Source organism: Chelonoidis abingdonii, chromosome 8 (genome assembly GCF_003597395.2).
Source record: "Chelonoidis abingdonii isolate Lonesome George chromosome 8, CheloAbing_2.0, whole genome shotgun sequence".
Lineage (NCBI taxonomy): Eukaryota > Metazoa > Chordata > Testudines > Testudinidae > Chelonoidis > Chelonoidis abingdonii.
Window position 1 is genome coordinate 105,406,142 of NC_133776.1, and position 12,945 is coordinate 105,419,086.

At 42.2% G+C, this 12,945-nt stretch overlaps 1 protein-coding gene across 1 annotated transcript in view; it reads right to left on the bottom strand.

The window, feature by feature from the left end:
* The window catches only part of TEX11 (testis expressed 11), a 147,451-nt gene that overhangs the window by 29,157 nt on the left and 105,349 nt on the right, over window positions 1-12,945 (bottom strand). The window contains exons 24-26 of the mRNA XM_075068428.1: window positions 7,380-7,496; window positions 5,307-5,379; window positions 2,243-2,432 (exon numbers count right to left, since the gene is read on the bottom strand). Of these exons, the coding sequence (XP_074924529.1) occupies window positions 2,243-2,432; window positions 5,307-5,379; window positions 7,380-7,496 (380 nt within the window). The remainder of the gene's footprint in view (window positions 1-2,242; window positions 2,433-5,306; window positions 5,380-7,379; window positions 7,497-12,945) is intronic.

Consider the following 12,945-nt stretch of genomic DNA (forward strand, 5'->3'; position numbering starts at 1 on the left):
TAAGGTGCACAAACAGGATCTCTGCTGCTTTTACAATCCAGACTAACAGGCTATCCTCTGATACTTATCACAGTGAATTCACCGTACGTGGGATCAGTCTTAAGTGCTCTATGTTCTCTCTTTCTGACTTCAAGTGTTGCTTAGGACTGGATTTTGAGTCAATGAAGAATTAATCAGTTCCCAGTGATTTGATAGGTGTTGTTTCTTAGCATAGAACCAATGAGGTCAGTAGAGTGGGTTTCTGCTTTTTCGCAGCACTATTGACTCAGAAAATTCTTTCTCTCCCATGCCTTGCAGTGCGTAGTGATGAAAATAACTGAGGTGTTATGGTTCTGGTCAAGATTTACTGTCGAGGCAAGACAGCACGAGAGAGGAACAGATCTGAAAAAACACCTGCTCAGCCATGATTGTCGATCAATGTCACTACTCTCACTGTTTCACTTGTTCAGATTCAGGCTTGATGTGTTGAGGATAGAGTACAGAGGACTTGGATGGGAAACCTGTGGCGGCTGTACTAGTTTTTGGATAGCCCAAGGGAAAGCAGAACAAATAGGATGAGGACAAAAAGCCAGAAGCAAAAATTGAGGGGGAAGCTGAACACTCCCCCTTCAAAAGCAACAGAGTGCTAAAAATATCCAAAACAAACAAACTTATGAAAAAAAATAAAACAATAATGATTAAGTAAGATAGCTGTGAAGTTGAGCTCTGACACTCCAATTGCTCATCTCACAGCGCATGCAGTGAGTAAGAACTGGAGGGATGATTGTCTGGTTCCCGTCCAGCGCCAAGGTTCATAGACACAGACCAGACCCTGTCGAGAGATTACTCTCAATCTTGAGGCAATGGGAGACACACATTTTAAGGGATACCATATGACAACATAAGAATAGTCATAGTACACAATGGGGAGTGCAGCATCTGTGGGATGTGGTATCAGGGCTTTGCAGTTTGCCTGTTCACAACTAGGCTCGTACCTGCAGGTTGATTCACAAGTTAACTCTGCTCAGTGCAACGTACCTTTAGTGACGATCTTGAAATCGTTGGGCTATTTGACATATAAGCAAGAGTCTTGACCCCTCTATTTATTTCTCTATCATTGCTATTCATGTCTAGTCCTTCTTTTTATCTAGTAATGAAATGTTACTACGTGTCATCTGTCCTATACATCAGCCAAAATTGCGACAGACTTTCTCTGCGCGCCAGCTGAAAAAGCACGTCGAAATTCCTGGGGCGTGAGCATATCGTCTGGGATATGGGTCAACATGCACTCCAACAACTGTTCCCTATATATCTTCCCTATCCCTGCCCGTCCTCTTGAAACAGTTTGAGGCTATATAACTGACGCGTGACTAAAGATTGGCCCCCAGTGTGCAGTGTGATACATGACCCCTCCTGGCGCTGTGCACCTTCCGCCAAAAATACAAATTTGAACTCCTCTCAGCCAAATACACAATTAAACTCCTTCTAGCCAAATACACATTTGCAAATAAAGAAAACAAACATAAGCCTAACTCACTTTATCTATCTAGTACTCACTGTTTTGAACTTACAAGAACCTGTATCAGGGAGATTGGAGAGAAACCTGGTTGCATGTCTGGTCCCTCTGAGCCCCCAGAGTGAACAACACCAAAAACTAACAGCACACACAGAAACTTCCCTCCCTCAAGATTTGAAAGTATCCTGTCCTCTGACTGGTTCTCTGGTCAGGTGACAGCCAGGCTACTGAACTTGTTAACCCTTTATAGTCAAAGAGATATAAAGTACTTCTGTACTATTAACTTTTCTTTTCTGTTTATGACAGCCAGTTACAAGCTTCTCCATTATCTTTGGATTTTAAGTCAAGACCAGATGTCTTCTGAAGGATCTGCTCTAGCTCAATCAGAAATTATTGGACTGGATACAGGAACCACTAGGGGACACTGTATGGCCTGTGTCAGGCAGGCGGTCAGACTAGACAATCATACTGGTTCCTTCTGGCCTTAAACTCTATGAAAAGGTTTTGGATTTTTGAGATGGAGGGAGTCTGTAAGGCACTGGCTCATCTCCCACATGTGTCACCAACAGGTTGATACTTCAAAATATGGAGATCTTTGAGTACTACCATGATCACAAATACCTCCCACAGGCAACAAAGAATGCCTGGATTTTGCATAGATTTTCATTGCTGTAGAGCATAATCCTACCCACTCCAAATGAAAGTGAAAGAATATCATAAGATGCAGCCATGGCCAACTTTCTTTACATGACCTTAAGAACTGTGGAAATGTAAACAGAGCCCTTACAAGCAATGGTTTCCAGCGTCTTAGTCTCTATTTGTGGCAGTTCCCACACCAGTTCCAACAGGCTGTCCAGTTCTGGATCATTGAGTTTGGCTCTTGCTTCAAATTCATAAAGCAGCAGCAATGTGTCTGTTGGGTCTTTGGAGAAATCTCCTGCAGAGCACACACCATATTGCCTGTTATTAGTCAATCTGTTACAGTCAGTTTATGAAATGAAGCTGCAAGATGCAGCTTTGCCCTCAGTAGCAGAAAAATCCTTAAACCACGGCACTGAAACTTAACAGTAAGGAACAAACTATGAGGTTTACTTATCATGTCTGAACCGCATAAATATACACTTCACAGATTAAACTCCTGAAATTTTCTACCAACATTAATCTGGAGTGAATAATCCCTGGTAAATTACACCTACATAGAGAGGACTACCTCCAAAGCAAGCAACTTCCTTAATATTCCAACGTGACAAGCACTTTTTGCTCTGCAGAAATTGGGAACTCTCTTGGAAAGAAAAGCAGATGACTATTCAGAGCCAGAGGACAGCTTCTTAATTGTAAAGGGACTCTTCATTATGAGACTCTGACAGGCTAGGATTGTGAACCTATTTTCTTCATGCTGTAACAATCAGAACAATTTAAGATTAATCATTAGGGTCAACTTCTGGGCTCACAGATGTGTGCACCACTCCCACTTAAAGCAGAATTTGTCACTAAGATTAAATATTAAGCAATACATTTCTTCCGTTTATTAAATGGGTATTGAAGTCAAATAGAAAGTGAGCAATAGGCTCCTATACTGCTGTTTCCACAAAGGACATTGCTTTTGAGCAGTATGATGGCTCAGAAATGCCCCTTTTCATTAAACATGTCACTTTCTCTCAGATAGTTCACACCTTATAGAGATGGTGCACTAAGCAAAATAATAGCAGCTTCACAGAGTTTAAAATATTGTTCTACACATTATAAAAAGAGTAACAATCACACAGAGGAGGCCTCTACATAATAACGACTAGAAGCTAAGAGAACAGCTAGCAGTATCTTTCTTCAGGAGATCTTGTTGCCATGATACTACAATCTTGTAAGGGAAACTGAAAAACCATCAGATTGACATTTGAATATGTGATGCTGTATGGAATATGCAGAATGCTGTGATGTTATTGATATCAGTATTATAAAATTGCAATGAATCTGATCAGATATGCCGTGTAAGGTATCTGCAAAAATGTCATAATTTGCCAAGTATGATAATCTCATTTATATGTTTGTATCACCTTTGTATTATGAGTTATAGATATGCAGGGTACAACTGTATTTCCAAACTCGTGCTGTGTTTCTGGATGACACTCCCAGACTAGGGTTGCCAGGTGTCTGGTTTTTAATTGGAATGCCCAAACAAAAAGCGATCTTGGCGGCTCTGGTCCGCACTGCTGACTGGGCTCTTAAAAGTCCAGTCGGTGGCGCAGCAGGGCTAAGACAGGCTCCCTGCCTGCCATGGCTCTGCGCAGCTCCCAGAAACAACAGTCCCCTCCCCAAGGGCCAGTTCCGCAGCTCCCACTGGCCAGGAACCGCGGACAGTGGGAGCTGCGGGGGTAGCACCTGCAGATGGGGCACTGCGCAGTGCCACTTGGCCGCCCCTCCACCTAGGAGCCACAGAGGGACCTGCCGCTGTTTCCGGGAGCTGCTTGAGGTAAGCGCCACCTGGAGCCTGCAACCTTGACCCCCTCCCATGCCCCAATCCTTTATTCCAGCCCTGATCCCTCTCCTGCCCTCCAAACCCCTCAGTACCAGCCTGGAGCACCCTCTTACACCCCAAACCCCTCATCATCAAAGGTCCCTGGCGGCTAAGAGGAATATCTGCCTATTTGCGAAGGCGTGAAAAGCAGATGCTTTTTCAAAAAAGTCATTTTAAGAATAAAGAGAATATATTTTGTAAAATGTATTGTTTGTTCTTTTGTATCATCTTTGGTGGACGTGGAGGTAAATGAACCGGTGATGTTGTAGCTGATATGGTTAGGTCCTATGATGGTGTTGCTGGTGTAGATATGTAGACAGAGTTGGGATTGAGGTTTGTTGCATGGATTGGTTCCTAAACTAGAGTTGCTATGGTGTGGTGCTCAATCATCACTGGTTCATTCACCTGCACATCCACCAATATTATATATGCTATCATGTGCCAGCAATGCCACTCGGCTATGTACATCGGCCAAACTGGACAGTCCCTACGTAAAAGGATAAATGGACACAAGTCAGATATTAGGAATGGCAATATACAAAAACCTGTAGGAGAACACTTCAATCTTCCTGGCCACACAACAGCAGATTTTAAAGTAGCCATCCTATAGCAAAAAAACTTCAGGACCAGACTTCAAAGAGAAACTGCTGAGCTTCAGTGCATCTGCAAAATTGACATCATCAGCTCAGGATTAAACAAAGACTGTGAATGGCTAGTCAACTACAAAAGCAGTTTCTCTTCCCTTGGTGTTCACATCTCAATTGCTAGAAGAGGGCCTCATTCTCCCTGATTGAACTGACCTTGTTATCTCTAGCCTGATTCTGGCCTGCATATTTATACCTGCCTCTGGAAATTTCCATTACATGCATTTGACGAAGTGGGTATTCACCCATGAAAGCTCATGCTCCAATACGTTTGTTAGTCTATAAGGTGCCACAGGACTCTCTGTTGCTTTTTACAGATCCAGACTAACATGGCTACTCCTCTGATACTGGGAATTTTTGTACAGGCTGCTCTAGTCATTGGCCAGCCCATAAAATTAATCTGCAATCTTTGAATTCCAAACCTGCTGAATCAGACAGCATCTAGACAACGAGACAAAAATCATTGTGTTTCTGGCTCTCTAGTTCTTATATCAAATCATTTGTAATTCAGATGTTTCAACACTTTTGAATTGGAAAGAGCAGTTCCTTGACACACAAATTTTCCTTCAAAGTGATAAGATTCTTAAAAATATTTGTTCTAAGTACTGCTATACTACATAATCAACAGCATTTGGTTACAGAACTTCTAACTTACCTGTTAGCTTCAGAACATTCCAGATTTCCCTGCATGCCTGGATGTGATGAAGGGCCTGAGATAGAAGCTCAATCTATTTTGTAAAATTAATACATTATTTTTAAACTATGTTTTCAAAAAGAAATATGAAAATAAATCTCACAGCAAACTACAGTAGAGAAGCCTCCAGAGTACCTGGCTACGTAATAAGTGAAAAGTCAGGCTAACTCTAATGCATCATCTGCACCCAGTTTTCTTTTTCTGCTTCTTTAGGAGAGACCTCTACACCTCATTCAAAGCATTAAGGATCCTTCACACTTGAGGCTCCATTGGTCCAGGCACATAACACTAAGACGACCCTTAGGGACATGGCTTATATGAACCGTCAGCCAGAAAACATTGCTACTGAGTGCAAGACATTCTCAAAAAAGTTGAACATTCCTGTCTATGCAGTGCAATGCTTGCAGCCTGTCTGGTGAGTAAGAGACTAGCATCAGAACTAAACCCAAGTACCCAGCACAGCAGTAACACAGGGCACTATAATCTGAGTGGAATGAGAAATTGAACCTCCAGCCCCTTGGCAGAGTAACAGAGGGCATTATCACCTATATTTGTATTAGAAATCAAATCCTGGAATCCAGAATGGTATTATCACCTGACACCATATAGAGTTGTAAGAAGGGCCATGCATAGGTTGCAAACAAAATGAGAGCAAGTAGCACAGGATTTCTCAAACAGGGGTCGCCGCTTGTGTAGGGAACGCTCCTGGCGGGCCGGGCCGGACCGGTTTGTTTACCTGCCCCGTCCACAAGTCTGGCCAATTGCAGCTCCCACTGGCTGCAGATAGCTGCTATGGGCTGAAGCAGCGGCCAGTAAGTCCCTCGGCCCATGCCACTTCCACAGGGCCGTAGCAACAAAGAACGTGGCCCCCTCCGAACATATGTCCGGGGCCCCTTACTGAAAAAGTCAACGGCATATTTTGATGACTTCGCCACGTCTGAGATCACAAGATTCCAAGTGTGAGCTCCACATAGTACATACAAGGCACGGTCATTTATTTCTAGCATGCGGGCTTGAACTCCTTTATTCTTTCCTCTCATATTTGCGCCGTTATCATAAGCTTGGCCTCTCATGTCAGCAATGTCTATTCCTAAGTTGTTTGCCTTTTTAAGAAACGCTTCCAATAAGCCCTCGCCAGTTGTATCATGAACATTAAGAAAACCAACAAACGCTTCACGAATATTGACACCATCTTCACCGTTGCATTCATTTTTTTTGCCACTTTTAGGGGCCCCCTTCCTCTGCACTTCCAGGCCTGCCGTGACCTCTGTTTGAGAAACCCTGAACTAGCAGCACTGGTCTGTTCTGCATGGCTAGGCTCTCAATACTTGTCAAATGAGGTGCAAAGGCAAGATCATAGTGTCTCAATTAGGGCCAGTACTCAAAGGGGAGAGTAACTCCCAGAGTGTTTTTTTAAAAAGAAACCTATTTCTGTGCAATGTTCTCTGCAGAAAAGACAGAGGCCCCAGCACTGAACCCCGCTCAGCAAACCTTTGCAATGATCACCACTCAGACTTCTGTTCATCTTCCACAATCTATTAACCTGAATATTCTCCTCCAGGGTGTGTGTATGTATCAGAAAATAAAAATTATGACTTTCATGATATTCATATCACCACTCAGCAACTGCATAATCCTACTGCTATAGTCTTAATCTGCCTGTTCCACCCCGATTTGTCATCACCCCTGCTTACACATTATCTTAATGTAGATGGTAATGTAAACTCCTGGGGGCAGGAACACTGGCCCAGATCCTCTAATAATGTAAATCCATTTAGCTCCATTGAAGTCAACAAAATCAATTTACAGCAGCTGAGAATTTGGTCCAATATCTTATTTTGTTTGTAAGGCAACATGCACATTTACTCTATATTGTGAAAGGCTTATATTTTCAAGCTCCCGTCCTACATGAAATAACTGAGAATTATAAAAACATCAAAAGAAGCTATGTTTATGGTACATTAAAAGCCAGATGTACATCTGCCCCATATATAAAGAGCCAGCACTATACCTGTTCACACAACAGCACTCTACCTGTTCAGTGAGTGTTAAACTGCATCGCCCCATTTCCAGATCAACTGCTGCAGCCAACAGCAAGCATGTCTTCTGGGCAATCAGGACAGCTTTATCAGAAGGACAAAACTGAGACAACTAAAACAGAAACATGAATAGACAGCGAGGATACTGCCAGGTCACGGCTAGCAATCAACAAAGAAAGAAACATTTTCTACTGCAGTGACAAAAAGGAAGCAGTCTACTTATCATTTCCATTTTTCCTTTATCTCCCACTGCTTGTGACATTTTTCCAGAGGCTCAAGTACCATTTCCTTCCTTCCCACTCATCTTTTTCCACCTGGAGAGCGCTGATTACGTCACTTTTGTTGAAGCTGATCCTTCTAGGCCTTTCTGTTTTGTCCTTGGTTTATACAGCAGCAGCAACAATAATGAAAGCACGATTGGGGGACAAGTTTTACTTAAAGGGACACTAGGCGGGTGAGAATATATCTTATATTGGACCAACCTCTGCTGGTCAGAAAGACAAGATTTCAAGTTTACACAGAGCTCTTCTTCGGGTTCACGTAAGCTCAAAAGCTTGTCTCTCTCACCAACAGAAGTTGGTCCAATAAAAGCTATTACCTCACTCAACCTGTCTCTCTAATATCCTGGAACCAACATGGCTACAACAACATCACATACATTAAAGGGATACTCTCAATAATTCTTTTATATTTTTCCTATATTGCTAGCTCTCAAAATCAATTTCTCCTTTTCTTATGCGCAAACATTTTTTCCCCATGTTCTGTATAGAACTGAAATTAACAGATGTTTCTTGTTTACAGGGACATTGTACAATCTCCAAATATGCCTTCCCATTCTGAAAATGGCAATACTTATTTTAAAGGCTCTCACCCCCCAAACAAAGGCTGTATGTGCGGATCTGCCAAGTCTCACTATTTCCAGGGGAAACTCCCTGATTTTGAATTTATTTTAAGACAGATTTTAAAATCTTTAGGCCAGATTCTGATCTGTTGCAACAGTGAAAATCTGGAATAACTCTACTGATTTCAATAAAACTACGGCAGATTTAGACCAGTGTAAATAAGATTCATGCAAACTCTCTCACTCTTACGTTGATGGATATTCAGTTAGTCACTTTTTAAGGCACTCAACCCTTTGTCCTCACAATGCCTTGGAGCCTAAAGTCTGGGCTGAGGACCAAAACTATAATACAATGAAATTGCACAGGTAAGGCTCATCTGTGAAAGAGACAGAATTTTCTCACGGGCCAACATCGAACTGTGGAACATACACCCACAGGCTCTAAAGACCATCATAACCCTCACTATCCTTTCACTCCTGGTGCAAGGTACAATTCTACCTGCCTTGCTAATACAAACACAGAACATAGTGTACATTTAATATATTAAATTACTTTGAAGAATAGAAATAACCCCCAGACACAGAAACTCTCCTCCATGGGGAGAGGAATACAGAAAGAATGAATCACACATGACGGTGTCTAGTCCAGGGATAGGCAACCTATGGCACGGGTGCCGAGGCACACGCAAGCTTATTTTCAGTGGCACTCACACTGCCCAGATCCTGGGGGATAGCTCAGTGGTTTGAGCATCAGCCTGCTAAACCCAAAGTTGTCAGCTCAATCCTTTTCCCCACCCCCTTCCGGGGTAGGGAGAAGGGATAGCTCAATGGTTTGAGCATTAGCCTACTAAACCCAGGGTTGTGAGCTCAATCCTTGAGGGGGCAATTTGGGGATTTGATCCTGCTTTGAGCAGTGCATTGGACTAGATGATCTCTAGAGGTCTCTTTCAACCCTAATAATCTATGATCCTGGCCACTAGTCCAGGGGGCTCTGCATTTTAATTTAATTTTAAATGAAGCTTCTTAAACATTTTAAAAATCTTATTTACTTTACATACAACAATAGTTTATAGACTACAGATATTATAGACTTATAGAAAGAGACCTTCTAAAAACATTAAAATGTATGACTGGCAGTCAAAACCTTAAATTAGAGTGAATAAATGAATACTTGGCACATCACTTCTGAAAGGTTGCCGATCCCTGGTCTAGTCACATTGCTTATGGCACTTCTGAAAGATGCTCAGTTACTACTGTGATGAGGTCATATTAGAACCTGAATAGAATTCAAGTATGTGATTCACTGAGAATTTTGAAATCTCCACAAGTCAGTTGTCTCAGCCTGACATCCCTACAATTGTCTGAAAATAAGAGTTTTTTGAAGATGCAATGAAAATTAATCTTGGATAGGACTCTGTCTCACACACACTGTGCCTCCCCCTAGGAGGTGATGGAGGAGGACACATTTATCACAACATTTTGGGCAGTAAGTACACAGATACTGCATGTCCATTCATCCCAGCAGGGATTGGACATTACAGTAACTGCATGAGTTCACGCTATTTCAAACGTCCACCAAATAGCAGCCCTTTGTTATTTAAATTATTCAGTGACATCAAAGATAACTGGAAATATCCTTCCCCTCATAGATCTGGGGCTTAAACTACATCTCTGTGTTCTTCTCATTGACAGCTTTTCCTAGCTAAAGAAACCCTTGTTTGCCCACCTTTACTTGTAGAACAGATAATGTTGCACTTGCTCTGAAATCAGGATTGACAGATGGTTGTGCTGTTTTGAAGATTAAACAGTATTCCTAGAACCCTGCTTTTAATTCCAGCCTCAGGTCACAAGTGTTCAGGTAGCTGGATGGGATAAACCTGTCCTGTACAGAATCCAGTTCTACAGAGAGGAGTTGTGTAGAGACTAGACTTTGGGTAATTGTAATACAACATATTTCTGGTATATTTTATACATAACAAAGTGTACGTTTATTTGGATAATTACAGGAGTATGAATAAAGAGAGGTTACTCACCTTGTGCAGTAAGTGGATTTCTTTGAGATGTGTGTCCCTATGGATGCAGCACTTCAAGCATACTCACACCCCGGGCACCTTTAATCAGAGATTTTTGGTGGCAGTGATTATTCGGCCTGTGCATGTGCCCTATGCTTCCTAATCCCCCACTCTGAGGCTATACAGGGCTGCACGGGCAAACTGCCCTCAGTTCCTTCTCTACCACATCCCCAGAGGATTCTCCAAAGCAGAGAAGAAGGAAGATGGGTAGCAGAGCACCAACAGAGGGACACATCTCCAGTTACTGCACAGGGTGAGTAACCTCTCCTTCTTTCAGTAGGCCCCCTATGGTGCTTACCAAGGTGATTACTGAGCAGTATCCTCAGCTGGAGAGGGGAGCTTCAAAGCCAAGTCAAGACTCAAGACAACACAGCATTCCCAACAGCAGTATATGGTCTACTAAACCACTGCACAATGCTTGAAGAAGGTATGTATGTAAGACCAAATAGTAGCCTTACAAAATGCTCAGAACAGGGACATTCTTGTGTAATGCCATAGAAGTAGATAGAGATCTTGTGGAACAGGTCAACACTCTAGAAGGAAGCTGTATATCTGAACATTTATAGTACAATATGATACAGTCAGATATCCACCTAAAGAGTCTCTGAGTGGAAATTACCGAACCTTTGGATCTATCTGCAATAGCCACAAACAGTCTGAGCGATTTCGTAAGCGATTTAGTTTTGTCTGCATAAAAGGTTACCACCTTGCTAACGTTCAAGGTGTGCAAAACTGCCTCCTCTCTCAACTGATGAGGCTTGGAGAAAAAACAGAAGGTGGATAACCTGGTTGATGCAAAACTTATATGACACGTTGGGTAAAAATTTAGGGTGTGGACATAATGAAACTTTGTCCTTGAAAAATATTATAAAATGAAGAATCTGACATAGAAACCCTATTTCTCCCACCCTACAAGCTGAGGTGAAAACAACCAAAAATGCTATCTTCTGAGATAAACTAATGAGGAAAAATGTAGGCACTGGCTCAAAAGGAGGCCTCATATGGCATTTAAGTACTAAATTCAAATTCCAGATAGGTGTGGGTTCCTTAACTTGGTGAAAAATGTTCCCTAATCCTCTCAGAAACCTTACAGTTGTAGGATGGGTAAAGAATGAGAATCCCTCAGCAACTGAATGAAGTGTTATAGTCAAGTGGACCCGGATAGAGTTCATAGATAATTCCATCTTTTTAGCTGTAGGAGGTAATCAAGGACTGATTGAGAGAGAAGAATAAACCGTAGGAACACCTCTCTGGACACACCACAGGCTGAATCTTTTCCACTTGGGGAGATAAGTGTACTTTGTGGACTCTTTCCCATGGTTCAATTATACCAGTTTACCTCCTTGGAGCAAGTTGATTCTAGTCCCATGAACCATCAAGGAGTTAAGCTTTGAGGTGAAGTATCTTCAGGTGGGGATGAAAAGTACAGCCAATGCCCTTGGAAAGATGAGGAATGGATGGGAGGCTGATCACCTGACAATCACCTAGGTGAATCAGGTAAGGATACCATCTCTGTCTTGGCCACGTTAGGACTATTAATATAATTTTGGCTTTGTTGTGTTTGATCTTGCTGATCACATTTAGAATAAATGGTGTCGGCGGAAAAGCATATAGAAGGTTTCTTGTCCACGGAAGAAGGAAGGCATCTCCCAAAGAGAGAGTACCCAAGTTCCTCCTTGAGAAAAATGTTTGCATATTTTATTGGTCTATTTCGGGGGGGAACCCAAGTCTGAAAAATCTGACTGAGAATTTGAGGATTCAACACACATTTGTAGTCCTAGGAGAAATGCCTACCAAGGTCATCTGCTAAGCTGTTCTGTATCCCCAGAAGGTAAATTGCCAAAATAAGGATGGAAATGGCTATGCATCAATTGCAGAACTTTACCACTTTGGCACAAAGAGAAGGGGACCTGGCTCCTCCATATCTGTTGATATAGAACATGCCAACTATGTTGTCTGTCAGAATCTTTATAGACTTGTTTCTGATTAGAGGCAGGAAACCGATACAGGAATTCCTGACTGGCTTCAGTTTAAGGAGGCTGATGTATAGTCACGTCTCTTGGGCAGACCATTTGCCCTGGGTCATGAGGGTTACCATGTGTGTCCCCAATCCACCAGGGATGCATCTGTTGTTACACTGATAGAAGAAGTAAGTTAAACAAATGGAATCCCTATGCAGACATTATCTGGGTCCCTCTAAAAATTAAGAGAGTCTTGTACCTGACGAGGGACCAACACTAATTTGCTCATACTGTGTTTGTTCAGAGTATAAACAGTTCTGAGCCACCTCTGGAAGCTGGCATATGGCATCACAAAAGTGTAGGCTGCCATGTGTGTGGGTAATTGAAGACAACTTCTTACTGATGTCTGTGGACTGACTTGAATCTTTGAGATGAGATTTGCTAATGTTGAGAATTTGTTGGAGGGAAGACAAGCCCTGTTTGAAATAGTGTCCAAGGAGACTCCTATGAACTCTATTCTTTCTACTGGGCTCAAAACGGATTTCTCAGTGTTGAGCTGCAACTCTAGCTCATTGTCATAAACAGATAGCTAAGGGTTAATGTCTCTTTCACCTGGAAAGGGTTAACAAACAACACCTGACCAGAGGACCAATCAGGAAACAAGATACTTTCAAATCTCAAGGGAGG